This window comes from Melitaea cinxia, chromosome 10 (assembly GCF_905220565.1).
Source record: "Melitaea cinxia chromosome 10, ilMelCinx1.1, whole genome shotgun sequence".
Classification (NCBI taxonomy): Eukaryota; Metazoa; Arthropoda; class Insecta; order Lepidoptera; family Nymphalidae; genus Melitaea; species Melitaea cinxia.
Genome location: NC_059403.1, coordinates 7,536,321 through 7,564,241, shown reverse-complemented (window position 1 = coordinate 7,564,241; position 27,921 = coordinate 7,536,321). Strand labels below are relative to the sequence as shown.

General features: G+C 32.7%; 1 protein-coding gene and 1 non-coding gene across 2 annotated transcripts in view; one reads left to right on the top strand and one right to left on the bottom strand.

Moving 5' to 3' along the window:
• Positions 1–27,921, bottom strand: part of LOC123657084 (solute carrier family 23 member 2) — a 58,135-nt gene that overhangs the window by 17,762 nt on the left and 12,452 nt on the right. The window contains exons 4-9 of the mRNA XM_045592671.1: positions 23,641–23,761; positions 19,943–20,176; positions 19,152–19,287; positions 5,595–5,715; positions 5,066–5,207; positions 1,637–1,750 (exon numbers count right to left, since the gene is read on the bottom strand). Coding sequence (XP_045448627.1) covers positions 1,637–1,750; positions 5,066–5,207; positions 5,595–5,715; positions 19,152–19,287; positions 19,943–20,176; positions 23,641–23,761 — 868 coding nt within the window. The remainder of the gene's footprint in view (positions 1–1,636; positions 1,751–5,065; positions 5,208–5,594; positions 5,716–19,151; positions 19,288–19,942; positions 20,177–23,640; positions 23,762–27,921) is intronic.
• Positions 12,434–12,505, top strand: Trnaa-cgc. Its single transcript has one exon. It is a non-coding gene; the product is annotated as a tRNA-Ala (tRNA).

Here is a 27,921-nt window from a genome sequence, read left to right as displayed (position 1 = left end):
CCCCATCCCCAGGAGCTCTGGTCACCTTTCTTACCACAGAGACATAACACTGCTTGAAAGCAGTATTATTTAGCTGTCATCTTCTATTAGGTGAAGTACCCCCAGTCGGGCTACTCCAAATTTTGAGCAGGATACTGCTGTACCCAACCTCAGTTGTATAATATGTATCTCTCTTAACATACATATCTATACTAATATTATAAAGAGGTAAAGTTTCTAACTTTGTTTGTTTGTAGGGGGTAATTTTCGCAAATACTGGTCCGATCCCAAAAATTCTATCATTACCAGAAAAATTCAGTGATAAATCTTATATAAAAAATTCTCGTACCACAATGTTAGTTACATTACTCCTCCGAAACGGTTGGACTGATTTTTTTGAAATTTTGTGTTCATATCGGGTAGGTCTGAGAATCGGCCGACATCTTCTCTATCTATTTTTCATACAGCTATTATAAGGGGGGTGAGTAACATATATAGCAAAACAACGTTTGCGGGGTCAGCTAGTTTGTAATAAATGTATTTGTATATTAAAATAATTATGATATAATATAATGTAAGAAGATAATAAAAATAGAAACAGATAGAATATAACAAAAGTGAAACAAACAAGTTTCTAAACACGTTTTGTTTCAGTGTAACAAGTCTTTTGAACCAAAAACAAATTTTATTTTTATCGACAATAATTTTTCCTTTTATCGGCTCTACCATTTATCTAGAGTAACTCTCGTCGAGATCGATGTGAAACTTTTAAAAAGGCGAGACGCTTAAATTACGGATTTGAATCTACTTAAAATTCAGGATAAAAATGTAATATTATATTTTCTGTACGATATTTTACAAGCAATTTTACAATTGGAGAATATTTTTAGTGATATTTTTTCCAAGATAAATTATTAAAATATTTTTAACCGACTTCGAAAAAGGAGGAGATTACTCAATTCGACCGTATATATATATATATATATATATATATATATATATATATATATATATATATATATATATATATATATATATGTATCTATAAAATTCATCTTCGTATAAGATGCACTGAGCCTTATCGTCCCATATTAAGTGTAACACTAGTCATTTGTTGACAATCTAAAAAAGCCTAGTCGTAAAAAAGCCTAGTCGTCATACTCGTATATGATTTGCTTCTCCTTGTTTACGCTACGTTAACTTATGTCCACTCGACACTGATGTTAGATATTTACAAATATTACAAATGAGGACAAAACTTGCTACCGACGAAATTAATCCTTCATAGTTGCCTAATATTATAGTCCTTGACTTGTGGCGTCATATTTTCGCGAGTACATGAGGTTCATATGTATATTAGAATAGCGCCTAATCTGGTTACCTTTTCTAGTCTACTTTAATAGGAAATGAAAACAGAATAAATCAAAGGGAATATCAAACTGTCGCAGCGCAAGCGACTCTAGGTCTCCTGCGTAATAAAACGACAACAGATATAAAATGTTTTAGAACGTGAAGTCTCATGTGGCTAATGCAAATAAGACCGCGTATGTGTTATGTGTTAGCCTCCATGCGTGTGTTCTTCTTTCATTGCGTGTGTGCTTGAATGTGTACGTATTTTTTATATTAATACGTAACTTATGTGTATATCTAAGCTCACCACACATTCTGGCAGTAGTAGGATAGTAGCTGATAGATTCCACGGTACACGCGAGTACCCCAGCCAGCATGCCTAGAACTCCAGCAACGCTCACCGTCGGTACTCCCCATTGACCTGTAATAAAATCGACAAAAATTTAATACGAAACATCAAAATATCTATATAGTAAAAAAAATAGAAAAAAAATATTTTTATACTTAAAATCATATAAAATTAAATTTTAAGAATTGTTTAACATACGAAATTGAAACATTAAAAATATACATAAAATATTATGTTCAGCGTATCCGTCAATAAATATTTTCATCGCGTACTTTCAATATCATCCTGTTTTATTACGTGTACACAAATTGCTTGTAGCGTCACGGCTCCCTGACAAAATCAATTTAACGTAGAAATAGGCTACCGAAACGCCTGCTCATCATAAATTTATTAAATTACTTCGTCATGAAACGAGATGTCATCACAGTAATCTCGATAATTTGAAAAAAAAAACTGCAATTATAATGCCAATAATGACCATCACAAGATGACTGAGTGTCGCACGGATAAGACACTACTACTGCACTACGGCTGCATCATTATTTACAACTAGCTGTGCCCGCGACTTCGTCCGCGTGGAATTAAATAAAAATATTATTTAGTTCGCAGAGTTACAAAATAAATAAATTTCAAAAATTATTAGCCTAAGTTACTTCTTATTACATGAGCTATCTGCCAGTGAAAGTCCCGTCAAAATCGGTTCAACTGTTTCAGAGATTAGCCGGAACAAACAGACAGATAGACAGACAAAAATTATAAAAAATGTTATTTTGGTATATGTACCGTGTATACGTCCATATGCATTTAAATTAAGCGGTTATTTTAATATTACAAACAGACACTCACTTTATTATTGTCGGTAAAAAAAATATTATTCATATTTTATAAATATGTAAATTCGTATTTAAATATGATTTCCAAAAAACACGATTTACTAATAAATACCGAGCTATGCTCGGTCACCCAGGTACTGTATAGATAAATGCAAAACATTCAACAACTTTCAGTAGCCTGAAGGATGTGAATCCTGTCTGGAAGTCTTTGTTGTTTGCAGCCTGTGAGTGTAACATGACACACTATCACAAACGTCTAGATCACGACAAGCATTTGTATGGCCTATTAATTAGATCATCGTACTTTCACCAAAAAGTTGTCAGTCTTTACTGAAATGAATGAGTCCGTTAATTCTATTGCTGGGCTATATTGCCTGTTCAATATAGTATAAGGGTTGAAGGTGAATCGTCTGTACAGGTATTATAGAGGATTCTGATATCAATTATTTAAATTATGATTTAAATCTGATATTAAAAATTATAAGTTTATTAATTTGGAAAATTGTATATTAGATTTGTAGTCTTATTGTTATGTCTTTATTTTTTTATGTCACTAGGTCGGCAAACAAGCGTACGGCTCACCTGATGGTAAGCGATTACCGTAGCTTATAGACGCCTGCAACACCAGAAGCATCGCAAGCGCGTTGCCAACCCAATCCCCAATCCCCCCAGGAGCTGTTTGTATTGTTGTGATAAAATCATTGAAAAGTGAAAGACCAATAAAATTTGTTGTAGCTTTTAAATTTGTTATAGCTTATTACTATACTATTATATCTAATTCTTGCATAAATTCAAAATAATTTTAATTTGTTTCTATTTATTTTTTGTTTAAATTATTTTTAGAATAAATGTTAACTGAACAACCCTTGTAGTTTCATAAGACTTAATAACTTTATCTTATCGATAAAATAAAAGTGGCAAGCCTTTTAAACGTCGTTATAAGCAGTCTTAAGTTTTCTTTTTGAAGTTTTAATTAGTTAATAGAGTAAATTAAAAAATTCAACGTGATTAGTTCGAAGGATCATTTGTGGGCGTAAAATTTCGCGAAAATTATTAAAAATATTAAAAACCGTTTTTATCATCTCACTTATTGAAAAATCATGTTCTATGATTATATACAGTAATTTTCTTGTATTGTTTTTTTTTTGTATTTCTTTACAGTGGACTGTTTGTTTTATTCATAAATATAGGACATATAAGATTAAGCCAAAAGGTATATGAGCAGAACAGCAAATAAAATTGACAAACGTAGAAGTTAAATAGAAACGCAAAAATATACATTTTTTAAATATACAGTGTTAAACGTCACTACATAGTATAAACAAAGTCGCTTTCTCTGTCCCTGCATATGTATGTACGCTTAAATCTTTAAAACTACGCAACGGATTTTGATGCGGTTCTTTTTAATAGATAGATTGATTCAAGAGGAAGGTTTATATGTATAATAACATCCATTAAATAGTGGAGAAATACTGTTATTTTTGAGTTTTCTAATGTTATGTCGTAAATAATTATTATTTTTTTTCGCTTAAATTGCAAACGCAGGCTGAACCCTACGAGATTTATCAAAATAATGTACTAAGTATTGTACACATTGAAAAGGTCTACAGAAAACTCCGCGATGGTATATAACTATCTCTTATGGATATCCCACAATAACATTTTTTTGTCATTTACTTTCTACGACAAATAATGGCTAATTTTCGAAGCGATTTTAACCAATACAGCATTAATCCTTATCCAATTAAATACCTTAAATATATTTTTTATTTAATATAGATCTATATGGCCCTTTACAGCATATGATTTAAATGAATATTTTCGAAGATATTACAGATTTAAAGATCGCGGTACGTAGCGTTTGCGGCGGTTCCGGCCGGCTTTTACTCTAAGTTAACGCGTGCGGGCCACGGGCAGTAATGAATAAATCAAAACTACTGGATCGATTTTAATCATTTTTTCAGTGAATGACATAGGCTATAATTATATTTTATACCCGTGCGAAGCCGGAGCGGGTCGCTAGTATTTAATAAAATAGCTTTTTTGTTGTAATTGGTGTTCTGAGTCGTTCATATCATTAGGTAATTAAAGCTGTTTTGTCGACTTTACAACCACGGTTCTCTTATTAATTTAATGAACGCTATTTCAAGACTTTATTACTTAATTATTAAATATAATGTAACCTTAGTGGATACCAGCGAGCAATATTATAGGTTAATAAACTTTTTATTTGGCAACGGTAGAGTAAAATGGCAACACGACAGACTCGTAACGATTAGGAAGCCACAGACTATCCTACTGCAATTAATTTACCCGATATGGCGATAGCTCTGTGTTAATTACAACTGTCTTACATACAATGTGTATTCATAATCACTTCTATTTTAAAAATACTTTAAATAGAAATGCGTATACAAAAACAATTGCTTGTGTTAATATTTTAGTTCAAATAATTGTATTAGCTATTATTAAAAATGCTTTTATTTATTAATATTATTTGGTATTACCCTACTATAACAAACATTATAAGTTTGTTACCTATCTATTACGTTACCTGGGTAAGGAATTCTGAACCAGGGTGCCCTCTCGATGATGTTGAGCTTGACATCAGTTCTGGCAGGGTGGTCTGGTCCTAGCGCGCCAGACACCGTGAGTATACCGCACACAGCCCACATTATAACTATTGTAAGCAACACCTGTTTATAAATGTACTAAGTATACTAGTATGTCTAAGTAGTACCTTCTACTTCTATTATACTATGAAAGCTTTATAACTATGGAATGAGATTTGATATTCCCCTGCCCTCTTACTTACCTAAGTTTCTAATGTACCTAATGTTAATATTATAGCAATTTTGAAATTGTTAGCTACCATAACTCTTGATTTGTTTTTGTTTTTTTAATGTTTAATTTTTTTGATGTTTGTTAAGTATGTGTAACCTTATGGCGAAATAAATATTTTCATTTCAAACAAAGGAGTCAGTTACGAAATGTGCAATTTTATTTCATCACAAATGCATATCATATACAATCACATAACAATACCATAAGTTTAATTTTGAGTAAATTGTCAAGGGACTTACCGGAAACAGTTTGAAGAGAGGAAACCAAATTATCGCAAATCCGGTGTCTCGCTTCCAAGATAATACCGGTATCTTCACTTCTCCCATACACTGAGAGAATATTGTTAGCAGTATGAACGTTCTAGAAAAAAAAATCATGTTTATAAATAAAGATTTTAAGATATTTTATAATCACATAAGTAAGCACTTGATGAGATTGAAAAGAATCATATAAAATATATTATTATTTCGGGGGCACCGTAGTTTCACCACGGATTTTACATGCTTACGCCCGTTACCATGGCGCTTATAATTATAGTAAACAATTAATAGTATCGAAAAATAAGAAACTCAGAATCACTAACACCAAACATGTTTCCTATCTTATCTATAAAAATAAATAAAATTGGAGTGTCTGTTTGTAATATTAAAATAACCGCTATTTACTAAATTCATATGTATACAATACACACGGTACATACACCAAAATAACATTTTTTATAATTTTTGTCTGTTTGTCTGTCTGTTTGCTGCGGCTAATCTTTGAAACGGCTAAACCAATTTTGACGGGACTTTCACTGGCAGATAGCTGATGTAATAACTTAGGCTACTTTTATTTTAGAAATTTATTTATTTTATAACTCTGCGAACTGAAAAATATTTTTTTTTTAATAACACGCGGACGAAGTCTCGGGCACAGCTAGTTTCCCATATAAATGAAAATATTTATGGTCATGAAAGTTTAAGCTTATAAAATTGAAAAAACTTGATGGAAGCTCGTCAATATCGACGTAATGATAATTATTGTAACCGCACCCTTTGGTCAATTACTAAGCAAATTAAATCAATCCATCGTTTATCTTTTTTTCGTTGTACTTTTACTTATATACCATTATTAAAAAATAATATGTATATGTTTTAATCGGTTGATATTTAACCCATGGATTAGCTTGCCTACCACAGGAACAGACGATCGGGTATATATGTAAAACATTTATTTTAATTTGGTTCAGCCTGTATTATCCCACTGCTGAGGCGTATTTCTCCGTGTAGGAGTAGGGTCGAAGATTAATCGGGTGGGCGGATATATTCCCTTCTGTAAGTAATGAACGCAATCACGTGTCTATCATAACAACCGGGACCGCCAGCTTAACGTGTATACGTTTATACGTGTAACGTACCAAGGCTCGGTGGGAAGACCCACAAGGACTGATATCCATACCGGAAAGAAATGTTTGTAGAAATACAAATATCCATACCGAGCAGGAATCGAATCGCCGGTGTTAAGACATCTACATAGCACACGCACCACTACACTAGAACGATGTCGATGTTTCTTTATTTTAATATGCTGCGGTATTTATTTTAATTACTAAACGTAGGCACTTTATTTTTGACTAGCTGACCCCGCAAACGTTGTTTTTCCGTATATGTTATTAGCCCCCCTTAAGCCCTCCCCCATAACTTAGCTGTATGAAAAATAGTTGTTAGCCGAATCTCAGACCTACCCGATAATTCACACAAAATTTCATAAAAATCAGTCCAGCCATTTCGAAGGAGTATTGTAACTAACAATGTAACACGAGAATTTTATATATAAGATTTTACACTTAATTTTTTGTTCAATAACAATAAAATATAGCCTCTGTCACTCCTGAATAGTGTAGTTTTCTGTTAGTGAAAGAATTTTCGTGATCGAGTCAGTGTTTGTGAAGATTACCTCCTACATACAAACAAAGTTAGAAACTTTACCTCTTTATAATATTATAGTATAGATAAATAAATTTAGATTCTCTCGTTGTCTTCGGAAAGTTTAATTACTTCTCAGCATCCATTAGTGTTTTCGTACAACTTGTATTAAAGTGATCTACATAATTATGGACAACCATTCTGGTATATATAGAATGGGGTTTAATTACACGATTGGATGATATTTGTGTTTGCATACATAAATATTTGTTTCTAATCTGAGTGTCTTGTGTAATTAGGACTCTAAAGTTATTTAAGTCAGTCTCAGATTTATCAATGACACCTAGTAGCAAAAATTACTCATGGTATGAAAATTATTCACCAAAGTAAAGCAGCTTGGTGTATTAAACTATTGAGGATTGGAATCGTTTTCCTACGTAGAGAAAGATGCATTCACTCATTTCTGTTATATTAGAGGCTAAATGAATCAATTAAAGTACGATACATATTATAAATCCAATAAACTTTTTTAATTTTAAGTCAAGTCTTAAATTCATGTCTGTTAATAACAAACTCACACACAGAAGCTGTATTCGAACTACAAAGCGCGCCACAGACTCAGTTTAATCAAATGCATAACTTAGTTCCACTCACCCTATCAATCACTAGCTGCCTCCGCTGACTTTATACGTAATTATGTAAGTTTATAATAGCACTTTACTAAAACGTAATCTATACTAATATTATAAAGCTAAAGAGTTTGTTTGTTGTATGTTTGCTTGAACACGCTAATCTCAGAAACTACTGGTCCGATTTGAAAAATTATTTCAGTGTCAGATAGCCCATTTATCGAAGAAGGCTATATATCATTACGCTAAGACCAATAGGAGCAAAGTTCATGCGGACGAAGTCGTGGGCAGAAGCTAGTAAATATATATTGTTAGTCTGTACTCAGCAATTGCGAGTATGATGATTATATAGCCAGTCTTTTATTTAAAAAAGACTTTTAAAATATTTAAGGGTTTTAAAAGTGATGATAGTTTTGAATGGAATAAGCAAGTTTATAAGGCCCTATTTCCATCAACGCATGAGAAGATAGATGTGTAGCGGAGTGGAGATGTGAGCTGTGAAAAGCTGAAAACTAGAAAATTGCTGTCTACAAAAGCAAAAACGCGGAGCGATAGTGCGGGCGTCGCCATGCCGGGCGACTACACGCATCTCCGCTGTGCCGCGACAAAATTCTATAAAAAATATGACATCTCTTCTCCTCTCCGCTCAATCCATTCCCACTGAATCTAAGCGGACAAGTGATGTGGAAATAACGATTCCTCCGAAAATCCGATTGGTTATTCGAACACATCTCTTCTCGTCTTTTCTCCTCTTTGCTGCAAGTCTTACCGACAGGCAAATACCTCTTCAGACTAGGAGGAAAATTGATACAAGTTGAGATATTAAATGAAAAGCTTTTATTTGATTTATATAATACTAGCTGAGCCCGTGACTTCGTCCGTGTGTAGTTTAACCAAAAAGTTATTGTTCAGTTTGCAGAGTTATAAATAAATAAATTTCTAAAATAAAAGTCGCCTAAGTTACTCCTTACTACATTAGCTATCTGCCAGTGGAAGCCCCGTCAAATTGATCCAGCCGTTTCAGAGATTAGCCGGAACAAACAGACAGACAGACAGACAGATAGATAGATAGATAGATAGATAGATAGATAGATAGACAGACAAAAATTGTATTACATGTCATTTTGGTAGATGTGCCGTGTATACATCCCATATGCATTTAGTAAAAGTGCTTATTTTAACATTACAAACAGACACTCCAATTTTATTTATTAGTATTCAATAACGCCTTATTTTGGTGTTTTTGAAGTTGGATAAGTAGGACCCTTTTCTTAGGGTGTTCTTTAAACAATTAATTTTACACGACCTACTGCATAGCTCTTTTAGCTTGTAGACTAGTAAGTAGTCTCTTGGGTTTCTAACTTCTAATCTACTGGCCATCAGCATACAACGAGAAAAAAAAATTATTAAATTCTAGCAGTACTTTCAAAAAAGTTAATTATAATTAGTAAAAACATAACACATACAGAATTACGAAATTATGAAAAAAAAAAAAATAAGTTTTTCATGAAAAGACAAGAACAATAAATTACTGAAAATTGAGCAAATCTGTTTCAATCGTAAACACGTACACGTCGAACACGAGACAGATAAACAAATAGCCGTAAAGTGTATCAAAGGTCAACGACCTGAGCTGCATCGGAGCTGCACCATCGATCGACTTGTTGAGCGCGACCTAGTAACCATGACGACGGCCCCGCAGACCGGCGAGCGAATCTGTTTTATATAGACTACACCGAAATATCTCAATATTAAATAATAGATATTAAATCCTTTTTTAGATGTTATTAATTCGCTACGAGATAAGAAGCGAACAATAATAGCTTTTGCGTGATGTTTGATTTGTATTAATCAAATGTTAATCGTCGAAGAAGATTAGACGTTTATTTGCGATATGTAATTTAAATACGCTTGTGCAAAAGAAAGGGTTACATAGAGCTAAGTGGCTCAACTGGAGTGTTTTCTTTTATACAGTAATACACTATTTTTTAATATAGATTTAAGTTTTTTTTTAATACTTAATTTTCAGGTAGCATACGAAAAAACTTTGACATGTAACTTTTTTCACAATTATTAAATTATGTGTTAAATTATATTTGTACAGTTAAATTACTTTACTTATAACTTTCTTTGTGTAAACTCTAGAATAATGGTCCTAGCGCAATGCTCCTCAAACAAACAAAAGATAACCCTATAGACTTAATATTTTTGTTATCGCTCGCCTTTTTATATAAATTTACCTAAATTTTACCAGCTTATGAAATTTTTAGGTTCTAAGGGATATAATTATAGATACATCAGTAAAATAATGAAAGTATGTGATGTCATGGGACACCAGGTAGGAACGAAGTTCCTTCGGATAGTATAGAAGCAACACAATTTGGAAAAAAAATGTTGAATTTTATATATATTTTCTAGTTCGTGATTTTTTTTTAATTTAATGATTGGTTTTTAATTAAGTACATAAAAGTATTTAGGAAATTTAGTGTTTTAGAAAATAACAAATACCGTAAAATAAAATAAATCAAACAAAATAATAATAATAATATTTTAGTTTTACAAACGTCATATTATACAGCCGTGTGACTGATATTACGTCACTTCCGTTATATATTTTTCTTACGGTTTTAGTATCACATTTTTTTCAGTTCGGTCGCTCAGCCAAATGTCAAGCCTGCCGTAAGGAATTTCGTTCCAAAAAGTCACGAAAAATGTGCTAAAAATTAGATGTAAAATTCCATACAATCGCACTTAAATCACAAAGCCCGGAAAATAGTGTTAAATACTTCGAGCGATTGACATCTCATAAAGGGGATAAATAATAAATTAACAAATATTGTATGTTTGAACATGACAACAAATATTTTACATTTATATTTAACTAGCCGTACCCTGCGCGCGTTGCTACGCTTTCTCCTTGGTCGTACTAACTCAGAAACCTTTGTGGGCTCATGCACAACACTGCTGAAGTTCATGCATGATTCAAATACATAGTTTACGATTCTATAAAGGACATAAAGACAAACATTCATTTTTATATATATGTGTGTGCGTGTGTGGGTATAAACGAATTTCTGGAACTATAGTAGATAGAAGAACATGAATTGGGCCAAAAATTCCTTAATATTTTTTCGACTCGACTTAAACCACAAACATAAAATAGAACTAATCCATTTATTTGTTCCTGAAATTTCCAATATATTTAGATGATTCGAAGTCAAGTATTTTCGGTTAACTTAATAATCTGATTAATTAAATTCAGTTAGACTTTGACCATCTGCAGTTTCATCTTAAGTATAGATTACTAGAAAAAATCCATTTGTCTTTCATTCTGCTTGCTATTTTTCTTGTAATAAACAATATTTTATTTAAAAAGAAATTGGGAAAAACAGAGATTAATATTTCTATCTTTTAATGATATGGAGTTAACTAGGCCGACGACATACTTAAACTACCAAGATTTACAAAAACCTTTTAATAACAAAAGCTGACATGGTTCCATCTTCAAGCCTTATTAGATGACTAATCAGGTCACAATATCGGCGCCAAAAAATGCCTATCACGGATCATATTAAACTAATTTAAATATAAGAAATTCGAAGAAATTATGATGACGCAATATAGAATTATGACGATGATGAAGAGACTGTGGACTGACTTATTTGTTGTTTTAATTAAATGGCTTATGCCTTGGTTGAAAAATTTTAGATGATCGCCATAATTACGACATACTTGTATGCTTGTTAATAGATGTATTGCAGACGGAAAGACAGCAATGGCTTCAAAACTCAGTGGTTCAGCTATCTCAGTCAAGGTAGCTGAGATTTCAAGCTATCGTTGATTTGCCCAAAGAATAATTAAAGCGCACTGTCTGTGTTCACATGTTTTACCACCGGAACTCTCATATCTCTTCTTAATATTGATCTTAAAATAGTAAAGAGCTTATAAACATAAGACGTAGATCTTAATAGAATATATTCGACACTGGAACTTCTATTCGGAACATAAGTTCCGCGATATTTTGTCGTCCATAATCTAAATAAACCAAATAAGGTATCGAAAATAATAGGTATGATTGGATTGTCTTGTCGGTAAATTAATTTACGATGGGCCTATCGTGTTCTTTTGTACGAAAGTTCTTATAGGAAAATATTATATGTAGCATTGTATGTAGGTCGGGGAAATAAGTACAAAGTGACATATACGGACAAAATGACACAGGTGCCATAATTCTTTTTCTGAAATTTTGATCCGTAATGATTTTTTCTTTTCTTTTAGATAACGTTATAAGGACAAAATGACGACGACGGCTGTTGCGCTGGCGGTTGCGGGTTTGATCCCCGCACATGACAAACATTTGTATTGACCATACAGATATTTGCCGTGGTCTAGGTGTTGGTAATTTTACAGTTCCAGCAAATCACAGGTTTACATTTTTATGTGCATCAAGTTCCACTGTAATTGGTTAAAACGCTTTGAGAGTATAAACACCCATTCATACAACGTGGAACATGTGCTTAATTTAACTTTATTAGGAACACAGGGGGTGTAACTCAGTGGTAGAGTGTCTGCTTCGCATGCTGAAAGTCCTGGGTTCAAATCCCAGCACCTCCATACGAAATTATGACTTTTTTAATACAACTTATAATAATTTTCTCCTAATCGTTACTTGTACTAAAAGTGTAACAGACCCAGTTACAAAATATGGGGAGGTTAATCGAATGTAACAACGCTGGCGCTCAGTAACGCTGACGCTTAGTAACACTGACGCTTAGTGACGTGGACTTTTAGCTGTTAATGTATAATCAAATTGTGATTTGTTTTTACAGTTTTGTTGTTTAAATTAATCATAATTTGATTAATTTAATAGAACATTTTAATTTTTAAATATAATATTACAGAAGTCGTTGTCCTAGCCGCAAGTACAGCTTTTAAGGGCTTTGAAGGAATCAATATGTTAGTGATATTGTTTACGATAACAATTTAACTAGTAAACAAGTGCAAAACATGAAATCCAAAGTAAATATTGTTTTACACGTTAATTCGAAATGACTCAAATCATCAGTTAAATTTAGTTGGCTATGTCGATATGGCCACGACATCTATACAGCGCCCTCTCAAGGATAGATCATAGTTAGAGTTAAGATAGAAATTCCACGAGACTAGACTCACACTATTCTGTTATTTTCAACTATTTATTTATAGATATATATTAATACTACTAGTGCTCGCGACTTCGTCCGCGTGGAATAAGTTCAACTTTTTTATTTATGAACCGATTGACATGAAATAAACACTAAACGTAAGCTAAGCTTACCACAATATTTTATTAAACAGCACATCTAAATCGGATAAGCCGTTTCTAAGATTAGCGTGCACAAACGCACCGACAAACAGGCAAAAATTCTGACAATCAATGTTTCGGGTGCTATTTGCGTTGATAAAGGGTCGCAATAATATTTTTTCTCATATATCTTAAATGTACAGATAGCGACCAGTTACGTTTTTATTATATGTATTGATAAATGAAACAATTACAAACTGTATAATCAGTAACTAAATAACTTAGTGTCAAACAACTTGAATTGCAAAATGAAATGAATTGTTTAAATATTCCCAGTGAATCTAGCATTTAAACGCGTTTTAAAATAGAAATTCAAATAGTGTCTAGTCCCAAGAAACTAACTTTATTTATTTAATGAAAGATCTCTAACCACTTTATTGCGAAAGTAATAGAGTTCGCTACAAAGTAAAGTTGTTGTTTTATGAAAAAATATTCACTTTACGAATAGTTTAAAGAAGCGAGGAGATGAATCTTTTTTTTATTTTATGAGTCGAGGAGCTACGAAACTGCTCGCGGCATAGCTAGCTCTGTTACAGAACAGTGACCAACAGAAATGACACATTCATTATGTACAATTATATATGTATTGTGTGAAATTGAATTATTTTAAGTTTGGATAGACCGTTTATCAAGAAAGGCTATATGGTATATAACATCACACTACAAAGCGAAATATCTATAAACAATGTCTTGATGTTTTAAGGACATAACATAATTTTGACATAATATATTATATAGCAATATTTGAGGCTGACGTGAGACGGTAGGCTCTGATCTACAATGTAAGAAAAAGTGAAGTGATTGTCTTTAAAGCCGGGAGTACAAAACCAATTTTACCACCAACCTTTAAATTTGCCCAATGGGACTAGACTTGGAAAAGGTACTAATTTAAATATCTTGGGCATGTGTTTAGGACCCGGGCTTAAAAACGATGCTGATATTGAAAAAGAACGGACAGCGTTGTCAGTGAGGGTGAATATGCAGGCTCGCAAGTGTTCACGTTGGTCAACCAATGTTAAGATTACACTTTATAGAACCCACTACACAAGTTTTTTTTCCTTATCTATAGCACTTTCCGGAGTACAACAACGCATTTAGGGTACTGCTGGGAGTGGCTCGGTTCTGTAGTGCGTCAGGGATGATTAATATCTCTAATGCATTTCCTAAATAAATATATACATTCTTTTTTCAAATCACAATAATAATACTCAACCAATATGTCCTATAATTTGTGATCTAGGTAATATAAGTAAACACATATTTTTGAAGTAATTTTATATTTGGTTATACTTCTCAAAATTTGAATTTTTTTTACCGCAAATCGGTATTAAAATTTACCAAATATATTATAAAACATATTAAAAACTAACAACCATTGAAACCATTTGACCAAACCATTGACCATTTGAATACACATACATGTTTAAGATGTTATTAAATTTTCTACAATGTAAAAAAATATTTTTATGCCATCTCTAAATCGCTCTGTTCTCTAATCACACATTCATTTTCATAGCATGTTTTCTTCTATTTAGCTAAGACTGAGAGTTCAAGTGTGTGCATATTGACGGTATAACAGAAAAAGGAATTAAGTGTAAAATGACTACGTTTGACGACGGGTTGGCGCAACGGTCACAGCACATCCAAAATTTTATTGTTTATCTATGATTTTGTTAGGTATAAAACTATTCTTTATTTCTAAATAATAAATGTCTTTGCTTGAAAACGAAAAAAAAAATCTACTTCAATTACATCGACCAGTGATACAACGTATGTAGACGAAAAAATAGTCAAGTAAATATGCGTTATCAAAGATTAGTCGAAAAGTTACTTAGTACATAAGACCAAAACACGCACCACTTTTCGATAAAATAAAAATCATCAAAATCCATCTCAAGCTCCATCCACTTACAAGCTCCGAGATAACGTACCTACATAAAAATACAGTCAAATTGAAAACATCCTCCTTTTAAAGTCGTTTTAAAAATTAGTCTGAATCTTGAAGTTATATATGTTACCGTTTCTTTAAAATAAAGTGATATATGGGGTCTCTACCCATTAAATACATAGCTATCAGGTTAGTAGTAGTAGGTACCCAAAACTAATTTCTTTGACAATTGCTGTTATGTACTCTTATACAAATATGATTCACAAAGAGTGACACATATTTTAGTATTCATTTTATATATAAATCTATATATAAGTCATGGCACTATTTTAAACTTTATTAAAAATAAAAGTACATTTTTATACTCGGATTACAAAAATAAAATTCAATATTAGACGTTCAAACACAGTACTCTCGAGGCGTCTAGTCCAACATGCATATTGCTGAAGTTATTAGCTGAATCAATAGACGTTGGGAGAGCGACGACCTTTGACCTTTCCGCAAATACCCAGCTGATTATGAGCTTAGTATTATAATTTTAAATAAATATCTCAACATACAGACACGGTCGTCTGTTCCTAAGGTAAGCCACTTAATGCTCGTGTTATGAGTAAAAGTCGGCTGGTATAGTGATTTCTTTTTCGAAAACTTACATATAAACAATACATTTATAAATAAACATATATATTACAAACAAACTCGAGGCAGGTATCGAACACACAACCATAGGAGTAGAAAGTATGGTCACTGCACACTGCGCCATCGGACGAATCAAAATTTGCATGTCGATGTCGTGGAAACAAGATTCCTGAAGAATTCCTGAAGTTCAAATAATTTTTATTCAGTTTATGTTTGACTATTGTACTGTGATTGAAAGTTGTACTGTGTGGCTACGCGTACTGTGAGGCTACGGTACTAAAGAATATAGCCACCCCCTCTCTTCCCGTGGGTGTCGTGAGAGGCGACTAAGGGATAACACAGTTTCGCTACCACCTTGGCACTTAAAAAGCCGACCGGTGGCGGGATAACCATCCAACTGCTGGCTTTGAAATACACAGGCTGAAGACGGGCAGCAGCGTCTTCGGTGCGACAAAGCCAACCCTGCGGTCACCAACCCGCCTGCCCAGCGTGGTGACTATGGACAAAACACATGAGTTCACGTTATTTTTGGCGTAAACTTGTGGAGGCCTATGTCCAGCAGTGGACTGTATCCTCGTAAGTCCCCACGTACTTGTACAAGTACAAATTAACGATAACAGTTCAGACCTGAGATTTGTACTACATAGATGGAGTAACTGCCTAATGTACTTACCCAAGTACAAATGAGGGATTGCTCATTTACCGGGTAGTTTTTTTACATCGCCAACACTGCTACTGTTATTATAATTCTTTACTCTGTAGTCAATTCCGTCATGTTAGACAGGTTACGTCAACTGTCAGTGTTAGTGTCACTTTTTAGCAAGATGACCACGCGGTCGGCTCGTCGGCTAACACGAGGTAAGATTATCTGTTTATATCAATTAAATCATTTGTTTTTTCTATTGTTTTTAAAATAAAATAGTGCTTTTAAATTATGAATATTGTAAAACAAGCAATATTTGTAAGAAAAGTATATATTTAGAGTGGTTCCTGATCAGTCAAAATAATTTGTACTTGACATGGTACGTTAGGCGTTTGTTACATAAATAACTGTTTATAATTTGTACTTGAGGTGGTACATTCGGTCTATATAACTACTGTTTTTTTTTCGTATTTGTAGCTTTCGACGAAATACAAATAGCAGAACTTCTTAATAATTCGGAGTTCGAAGACTCGGATGATGAAGATGTGCCTGACCTGACCTCCCTGACCTAACCCAAACCTGTCCTCGGAATCTGAAGGTGGAGAAATAGAAATCGCTGTAAGTGGAGGTGGATCTACTCATCGTACTCAAAGTGCTCATGACCAACGAGTTGGACGTGGCCGTGGCAGAAGTACAAGTACAAGGGCACGAAATACCGGGTATAGTGCCTGTACCATCAAAAATGCGACGCTTGTATGGCAATATCCACTTACCGGAACATCTAGACAAACAACAACCAGGCCATCTCTCTGGGTGTGACAAAAGGAGTTTATTTAAATGCTCTAACTGTAATATTGCCTGAATTCAACAAGAAATTGTTGCAGGGCCTTTCATCGACAAGAGAATTAATTATAAACAATAAAAGTTCGATTCGATTCGATAATTAAGAATAGTGATACTGTTATCCTTTCGTTTATAAAAGTAAATTATGCTAATATTGTCTTTGAGGGAGTATTTTATAAATGTTTCTAGAAGAAAAATATTGTTTATGTTGTAATAAAATAAAATATATACTACTAAGTGATTTTTAGAACAAAAATAATATTTAATTTTGATACGAAATAAAACCTTTTAACTTTTTTATATTATTTTATTACACTGTTTTAAAACCTAATGTACTCCCACAAGTACAAAATATTTTTATTTATTTCCTTTTTAAGAAGGTGCTATACATTACAAACATACCGTAAAAATACACACAACGAACCCTCACTTCAAAAATTGCCTAAAATCGACATAATTTTGTCTCGGTCTGAAGTATTATTCTTAGTTTGTACTTGGTATAGTACAGTCGGCAGATATGACTACTGGTGTTAATAAAACACAGGACTTACGAGGGTATAGGCTGTAATGATGATTAAAGTTGTGGTTTATTTTTGTGAACTTGGTTAAGTTAATTAGGCCTTATCGTAGTTGATAATCAACTCAATAGGTTGGCATTTACGTGTATAATAATTTGAAAATCGTAATCATATTTCTAAGTTCAGCCAGTGTTTATGGGATTAGGGCTTAAAAGGATTTAAGTAAACAATAAATATTGGTTTCTTAACAATACTGTTTCATCCTTAATGAGATTAATTTTATTTCCTATTGTTCTTCTCTTTGGGATTTACTCTTACATAACATTTTCTAGGACGCAATAAATCCTGGAAAATGGTTAGATTTTTGTTTAGTAAATTAAAAGTATAACTCTTGAATATGTACCAAATGTAACGATATTTTCAAAATATATATCCTTTGCACCTTCCTCAGTACCATAAAACTTATACTTTATAAAAATTGAATATTGAAACGTCTTGTAACTAATTATACATCAAAATATTTTTATATTTTTGCAGCGGTATGTAATTGAAACTAATAAATATTAGCTTATTATAACCATACATATATGTATATTTTAATAAATAATTTTATTTACGAATTTGGCCAATAGGAATTGCAAACACATTTTTTTATACTAAAGAAAAATGGTTAAATTTAATAATAAAAAAAGAAGAAAGAAAAGCATTGCGAAGGTACCAATACCGCCCACCTGGAGCAGCGTGGTGGATTAAGCTCTGATCCTTCTCCTGCATGGGGAAAGAGGCCTATGCCCAGTAGTGGGATATTACAGGCTGAAGCGAAGATATTCTAGCGGATGTGAAATGTTGATTTTACCATAAAGAACAGGCAACAAAAATTTTTTAGTAATTTGCGCACCTCCATCTACACAAAGCCCAGCAAAAAGAATGCTTTTACAACAACTCCCAGATGCTCGACTGTTTCATTAAGTGGTTATATGGAATTACTAGAGATGGCAGCACTAGTTGTATGATGGCAGTACTATGTTTGTTTGCTAACTTCTATTTGCAACAACAATGCAGTTCCATTATTTTTCTTAGAAAACATGAACTAAGCAATAGGTACCTAGGGCCCTATCTAAAATAGGTTAACATGTGGTACCACCATTACTTTGAAATACCTATAACTATGTCATTCATTATTTTTTTTAAATTTCGTAATACATCGTAAAAGTAGGAATATCGTAACATAACGAAAAACGTAACGATTTTATAAATACGATAAACGTCACGAGCTTGTGAAATTAAGTCCAGAAACTTAAAAGAGTCTCGAGAAAGATAATGTTAAAAACAAGTCACCTGAAAATTACAAGTATGTAGAAAATAAGCTACGAGACAGGACTCACCCAGCCGCTACGCCCCACTGCTGAGATGCCGCTGCAGCCGCGTGGTCGAACAGAGTCAAGCCCACCAAGGCGACAGTCGGGGCTATTGTCAGCGGCGTCACGTAACGAAGCAAAGATCCAATTATACCGAAATATCCTAAAAATTTCAGTATCAAAACGTCAATTATATAATGAACCTTTTTGAATCTTCATTTTATTAATATCATTTATATTTGTTTTAATTAATTCATTATAGTTGTACCACTGATTTGGACGAACTCTGAGTTGATCTTTTTTTAAACTGTTTTATTATAAACTTAATCATACTTATCATCCATGAAATACTGCGCCATAAAATTCAGGCTTTATCACTAATATAATCTTAAACCGAATAATAAGCTGTTAAATTTATTTTAATAGAAACTTCAATTTATTTCTGGTAGTTATTCTCAGATTTCTTTTATTTTATTTATTCTAAAATAGTTTGTGATATTTTGTTACAAATGCAAATACCATAACCTATAAAGTAGGTAATTATTGCGCGCAATCATCAGTACAATTGTAATATCGTATACGTAATAGTTTTACTGTCACAAGAAATATATTTTACAGAAAGTAACAAAACCAATAAAAAGCGAATATTAATCGTACAATTACATTTTTCTGACGAACTAATAAGTTTTCCCGTTTTTAATTTAAAGTAGGCAACTACTCAAACCCATTATGTTCTATTAAATGTAATAATAATAGTATTGTGATAGGTGATCTTTTATATAGTTACAGTTTTATATGTTTGTAATCAGAAAACTTACCTCCAAAGACTTGGAACAGCGAAGCAACAGCAATGGCACCGGACAGCTCACACATCCTCAGAGTCCACACCGCTCTTCTCTCGTCCACGTTCATAGCATCCAGTACAGCGGGATCTGGACATTTCCACGCAGGCAGACCGAGGATAGCCAAAGTGGGTACAAGGAAGGATATCGTGCCGCCTTGGACGATCGGCAAGCGACAGCCGAATGTCGCTTGAAGCCATGTTATAAGACCTGGTATTATACGGTATAAATATTTTTATTCATATTATAAATGTGCCTGTAAGAAAAAAGGTCATACATGATTAATTACAATGTAAGGTAACACAAGACTATTACTTAACGGGGGGGGGGGGGGAACCAACTTCTTAGCATTCGATGGATTCACCGGGTGCCGGGTCCATCGTGTGGCAGGGGGAGAAACTCTGAGCAGTTCCTACGACTTGTGACCTAGGTGTAGGTTTAAGGAGGCCCCCTTTAAGATGCGCATCAACGCTCACCTTCACTGCTCGAGTTGCCCGCCCCGCCTAGCCAAATTATGGATCGTAATATAATATCAAACAATGAATTCGTTTGCACAAATTAATTGTTAGAAAAGCATAGATTGATTAGATTTGAAAGTGGTATGAGTTAGTAGAAATTGCATACATTTGTTTGTTTTTTATTTATTTTATGATTAGTCGAAAACCATTTTACGTTACTTATTTTTATTATTACAATTTTAATTATTTTGTGTTATAATTTATTGTTTTGTGCTATTTTTCACATATGTGTATTTTTAATAACCTCTTAAACTGATTTATACTGTTTGCCTGTTTAATGTTTTTTGGTAAATTATTGTATAGTTTAGCTCTTTCAAATATAATACTCTTTTTTCCGTATTTTTTCGTACGAGATTTTAGTATTTCTATGTCATTATAGTTTCTTAATTTTATTCTTCGTGCTTGATGTTTTTTATTGAACTGAATTTCTGTGTGAATATTTTTGTTTAATATTTTTCGAACTAATATACAAATTAAGTCAGTTAAGTAAATGTAAGTTTGAGTAACATTCATAATCCTCGAGTCTTTATAATTTTTTTAAGTAGAAGTTAGGAAGTCATAATTATAAAGATTTTTAATCAATTCTGTTTGACTTGAAGTTGAGCTATGTTCGTTAGGGCCGCTGAACGCCAGATTTCTATTAGTTAGAGTTTGGTTTAGTTAGAGAGTTACAACACTACCATATTTTAATTATTTTTTAATGTGCTTTATAATATCGTAAATCTTTATTACACAGCCAGCACATCCATATTCATCCATAATAATTTAATCCTTCTGGTATTTTAGTTCTTTTTGCTCGCAAAAATGGTCATATTTAAAAGAAATAATTGTACTTGCTCGCAAACGAAAAAAAACCGACTTCAATTACATTGACAAGTAATACAACGTAGATCGACGAAAAAATAGTCAAGTAACTACGCGTTATCAAAGATTACTCAAAAAGTAGTTATCAGATCTCGATAAAATTTAAATGTGACTACATGATAAACATCAGCTGTCGATCAAATTAAAAATTATCAAAATCGGTACACCCAGTAAAAAGTTATTGCGGATTTTCGAGAGTTTCCCTCGATTACTCTGGGATCCCATCATCAAATCCTGGTTTCCTTAATATGGTACCAAACTAGGGATATCTCCTTTCCAACAAAAAAGAATTATCAAAATCGGTACATCCAGTAAAAAGTTATGTGGTATAATACAACGTAGGTCGACGAAAAAAGCGTCAAGTAAAAACGCATTATTAGATATAACTCGAAAAGTAGTTGTTAGATCTCAAATAAATTTAAATAGGACCAAATGACACACACCACCTTTCGTTTAAAAAAAATTGTTGAAATCGGTCCACCTAGTCAAAAGTTCTGAAGTCACATACATAAAAAAATACAGTCGAATTGAGAACCTCCTCTGTTTTTGGAAGATGATTTGATTGTTTCATATCTATCTAAGCAGTGGGTATTCTCACGCAGTAAACGCGGTTGTTTCGGAGATTAGCTCGGACAAACAGAAAGAGAGATAACAGACAGAAAGAGAGTAATACAAACAGACAGGGAGACAAAAAATTTAAAACCGTTTGTTTCTGTTTTAGTATCGTGTGATTAACTATATGCAATTTAAAAAGCACAGTTTTTTTGAAATCATAGACAGACACTTTAATTTTATTTATTAAAATTTACAAGAGACTTATAGATAGGAACAGTGTTAACTCCATATTTAAATCAATAGCCATTTAACTGATGGAAAGATTAATGAAAGTAAGTTGCGTATGCGCACATATATCTTCGCTCTTATCTTTACAACGTTGTATGTCATAATATAATAAGGTAGGATTATCTTACAATGCAGTATTTAGATTCCTTGATGCATACAAGTGTTTTCATTAGGATTATTATATCTAAGATACCTAAAATAAGCCCTGATGTAGTCAGGCCGGGGTAGTGTAAGTCGTATCAATTGTCTTTATTTTGACTATACTCGTAATTACAAAAAATTGTCTTTGTCTTTTGCGGAGTAGCGTAAGTTAAAGAATTATTGTAATCGTATTTTACTACTAAATCATACACTAAATGAGTTTACTGTACATTTTCAACCTATTCAGATTCATATTTTTAAACCGACTTCAAAAAAAGGAGGATGTTCCTCAATTCGACCGTATATATATATATATATATATATATATATATATATATACGAGTATATATATAATATATTTTATGTTCGGGGATAAGTCTTCGGATCTGATGATGGGATCCCAGAGAAATCGAGGGAAACTCTCGAAAATCCGAATAACTTTTTACTGGGTGTACAGATTTTGACGATTTTTAAGTTAATCGAAAGCCGATGCTTATCATGTGGTCACATTTAAATTTCATCGAAATCTGATTACAACCTTTGGAGTACTCTTTGATAATGCGTATTTATTAAAGTCGTTTTTTTTTCGTTTGCATGCAAACACAATTATAATTTGTAAAAACATAGTTACAAAAAAGACTGCCTCGAGTTACCATGCCATAACGCAAGAGTTCAGCTTACGAAAGAAGAACGCTTGGAATGCGGGAACAATGGAATCATCGACTCATCAATTTGATTGTTTTTCAATTAAATTATCTATACAAATAAATAAAATTGTAGTGTCTTTTTGTAATATTAAAATAACCACTTTTTAATAAATGTATATGGATGTATACACGGTACATATACCAAAAATAACATTTTTTACGATTTTTGTCTGTCTGTCTGTCTGTTTGTTCCGGCTTATCTCTAAAACAGCTGGACCGATTTTCACGGGACTTTCACTGGCAGATAGCTGATGTAATAAGGAGTAACTAAGGTCAATTTTATTTTAGAAATTTATTTATATCTGCGAATTGAACAATAACTTTTTTCATAAAATTTACGCGGACGAAGTCGCGGGCTCGGCTAGATATAATATATATTTTATTCACTCTTGTATTAAGCATCTCTTAGAACAGTTTTATTGTTTAAATATTGTAATTTCATTTTATATTTTGCATAATTATCTAATGTAAATTTAAATAAAATTGTTTTTAAAAAGATTTTTGTCAGTCGCCATATCATAACTTTCGAGAAGCATAAATTTCTCATAATTTTACACGTGTATTCTTGACTGTTGATGTCCAAACATAAACTTACACATACCTGTAACAAATATCATTGTTGATATAATATTGGAGCGGTCGGGGTCAGTCTCGGCCATGCAGAGCGCGGGGCACAGGATGAACGGGATGGCCACGATTGCACCGATCATGGTCAAATAATGCTATAAAATTAAGAATTTAATAAATAAATAAATCGATTTATACTCAACGATCCCTAGGAGGACAAAATTCTGTGTCGGGGTTCTGGACACACATAACACAAACATATAGACCACCACGAACATCTCTTTTTAAACATAAGAATAGCAAATAAGCGTACGATTGCTTTGGATGCCAGCAACACCAAGAATATTGCAATCGCTTTGCCAGGAACACAACACTACTTAAGGGTAATTTTTATTTAACTGGAGTCATTCATAAGGTTGAGATTCTCGCCACTTACTCCAAATTTTGTGCAAAATATATCCTGCTGCATCCTACCTTAATGAAATCTGTATATAGTCTAGATAAGAGAATAACTGTGCCCGCGACTTTGTTCGTGTTAAATTTAACAAAAAAGTGATTGTTCAGCTCGCAGAGTTATAAAATAAATAAATTTCCAAAAAATGTAGCCTAAGTTACTCCTTATTACATCAGCTACTTGCTAGTGAAAGTCCCGTCAAAATCGGTCCACCCGTTTCAAAGATTAGCCGGAACAAACAGAAAGACAGACAGACAAAAATTGTAAAAAATGTTATTTTGATATATGTACCGTGTATACATCCATATGCATTTAGTAAAAAGCAGTTATTTTAATATTACAAACAAACACTTCAATTTTATTTATTTGTATAGATAATATTATGAATGCGCATGTAACTGTCAGTAGCAGTGACTACTGCACCAATTTTTTAACATCTTATTATACCTAGGCTAAACTTAGAGTAAACTTGGTTAATTATTGTGTTTTTTTTTTTTTGTATAATTAGACAACAATGTATGTTTTTAAAAATGCAAGATAGGTATTTGCTCATTAGTTACCAGTACTTTCAGTTAGTCTACCAGTACAGAACAGTACTTTAAAACTAAATCCACATAGATATATAGAAAGTATGTACCTACGTGATAAGTTAATAAATCGGTGAACGCCGGCGGCATGCACGAAAAAGGATCACTCATTGTCCCGTTACGCTCGTTTTATCATAATGGACCCAAGAGCGAGCAGGTAGGACGGGACAGGTGGGGTGGGCCCTGTGGCGCGAAAGCGCGGTGTGGCGGCTCGGTTGTACTGACTCCCTGGAGCTTGCTCGGTTGCTCGGTGCAACCCGGCAGACCTGTTTTATGAGGGCCGGGCTCTGCTGGCTCCCTGGAGCTTTGCTCGGTTATTGGTGTAGTCCGGCGGCTCTGTGGGGTGGTTGTCGAATCGTGCTGGGCTCCCTGGAGCTTTGCTCGGTTGCTCGGTACGATTTGACGTTGGAGGTTGGGCAGGCCTGATCTCCAACGCCGGTGCATAATCCGGCATTAGAGGTCAGGCTTGCCTGACTTGGAGGAGGGAAGTGGACGGTTGAGCGTTCCATAAGTGGAGTGACCGGCTCGGGGTCGGGGATTGGCTGACTTGAAACTTACCTCAGAAGTTACTTCATTATTAATTTCATCCATTATAATGCAATATTATATTAATTACTATAGTAATATTGAAATGAAATAATAATTATTAAAATAAACAATAACAACAAAAAATACTTAACTTTAAATAATCAAACAAGCTTTTTTATATCGTCTAGTGATTTCAAAATTATTGGTTGACTATCGTTGTTTTTTCTAACACGGATAACTTCTTTTTTGCACCATATGAATTTGTACGTCTCCTTTAATTTCTCTTTAGCTTTCCATAAAAGCTTTTTATTATAGCAAAAGAACTCTTTAATAAATATTGTTTTGTTAAAAGGTATTTCATATTCATTGGCTATAAGCTCTTTCAATAGTATTTTGGTAGATTTGGATACATATAGCCATTTCTGAAGAGTTTCCGCATTTTTCATTTTATGTTGTACTGTTCCTGGCAGAGTGTTTTGTTTTTTGTCTTTCTTTTTAGCTTTACACGAACAATATCATCGTAAGGTATTTTTAGTTTTATGATATGATTTATTTTTAGTTATATGTGCTATGATCTCAGCAATAAGCTTTGTTTCCTCAATTAGAATATTAGGTATATTAAAAATTTCTATTTGATCATTTAGTTTATTTTGTTCCGGTTCGTGTTGGAGTTGCTCTAAGGCGCTCATTCTAGTTTCTAAACAAGTTCTAATTTAATTATTCGATTTTTTCTTTTTGAAACTTGAATTAATTGTTTATAGAAATCTAGACTTTCCACTATTTCGTCCATTTTATCACATTGATAACGATTTAATAAAATCCTTCTTTTACTAGATATTTTATATTAATTGCTAAGCTCGTTGAATCTTGAGGTATTTCATCATTTTCATGATCATAATTGAGCGTGAAGAAGGAACTTCGTCTTAAAAAGGAATTAGAGGAACCTTCGACATGTTTAGTCCAGATTTTCTGTTGCGCGTACTGCGGCGATTTGTTTATTAGTCAGATCTGAACATGCTGTGTAACCATGTATCATTTTTCCACATTTGTTACATTATAATCCGGGGCTTCTTTTAGTAATATTTCTTGCACATTTATCTTTAGTCTAACTATATAAATAAAAATGAATGTTACTAAGCGCATAACTCGAGAATTTCTCGACCGATTCGGATAATTATTTTTTTATGTGTGTTCCTTAAGGCCCACGGAAGGTTTTTATAAAAAAAAAATTGAAATATATTTTTTTACTATTTACTTTTGACAAGCCTGCCCGGGCAGCTAGTATAGAAATAAATTAAATTTGAGTGTCTGTTTATGATATTAAAATAGTCGCTTTTTACTAAATACATATGGATGTATACACGGTACAAATACTAAAACAATATTTTTTATAATTTTTGTCTGTCTGTCTGTCTGTTTGTTTGTTCCAGCTAATCTCTGAAACGACTAGACCGATTTTGATGGGACTTTCACTGGCAGATAGCTAATGTAGTAAGGAGTAACTTGGGCTGCTTTTATTTTAGAAATTTATTTATATAACTGACCAAAAATTTTTTTGTTAAATTCCACGTGGAAGAAGACGCACAGCTAGTAATAAATATAAGTGCAATTCATTTTTATGGATTTAGCCACAGAATTAATATTTTTGTATTTTGACAAGTCAAATAAATAAATTTTTTACTTTTATTATAATAATATAAAAGAATTAACAATATTTAAATTAAAATATTATATCAATAAAAATAAGTTGACATTTAAATTGACATTAGCCTATTATTTTGTATACTTATTTATAAAGAAAAAAAAATGTTACGTGATAAAAAACAAGGTCAATTCCTTAATGGGACATTTATTAAACAAAAAAAAAATTTTCAACTGCGTATTTAATTTTTTTCCTTTATAAAAAAAAGAAGCCTGTACCCAGCTGTGGGTCGATAAAGGCTGACAAAGTTCAGCCGGCCTAGCATGCATACAACGAGATATCTCTTGACGAGAGAGAGATATAATGTCTACATCGAGTATTTTCTCGATTACCCTAACATGCGCACTACGAGAGACAAAATTCTCTTCCGAAGACTTCGCCTTGTCGAGTAGAGAAACATTATCAACCATAATCACAACTGAATATCATTCTTATTTCTTATGTCGTAAAGTTGAATTTACAAGGTTATTGACCAATCGTGCCAAACCGGGATGAGCCAACGTTTGTATAATTTCAAACGAGTGACACATGTTTTATTTAACAATGTTCTCGGCCTTTTGGCTAAGATAAAAAGTGTATATCTAATTTAAAAAATCTAATATGGAAAATAAAACGGCGTAAGTAAATGAATTTAATTATATATGTAAAACAATATGCTCGTGTTGTTATCTTGTCGCACATTAGATAATTTTAATTCTATCACGCATTGTTTTTTTTTTTTTTTAATTTTTAAAATTTTTTGAATTTTTGAACTTTTTTTTTTTTGATTATTGATTTTACTTTTATTCTATTTAATTTTATTTTTACTTATTGATTTTTTTAATATAATTTTGTTTTGTTTTTTATTCTGAATGTTGTCTTGTCTTGTTGTACTAACCCAATATAGACTTATACTTTGGTCTGAAATAAAGTATTATTATTATTATTATTTAGAATAAGAAGCAACAGGGCGCAAATACGTTTTTTGTGTCATTATATGGCACACTTCACTCGACTTTTCGCATTTCCCGCTCTTCGTATACCGAAATTATATAATTATAATAG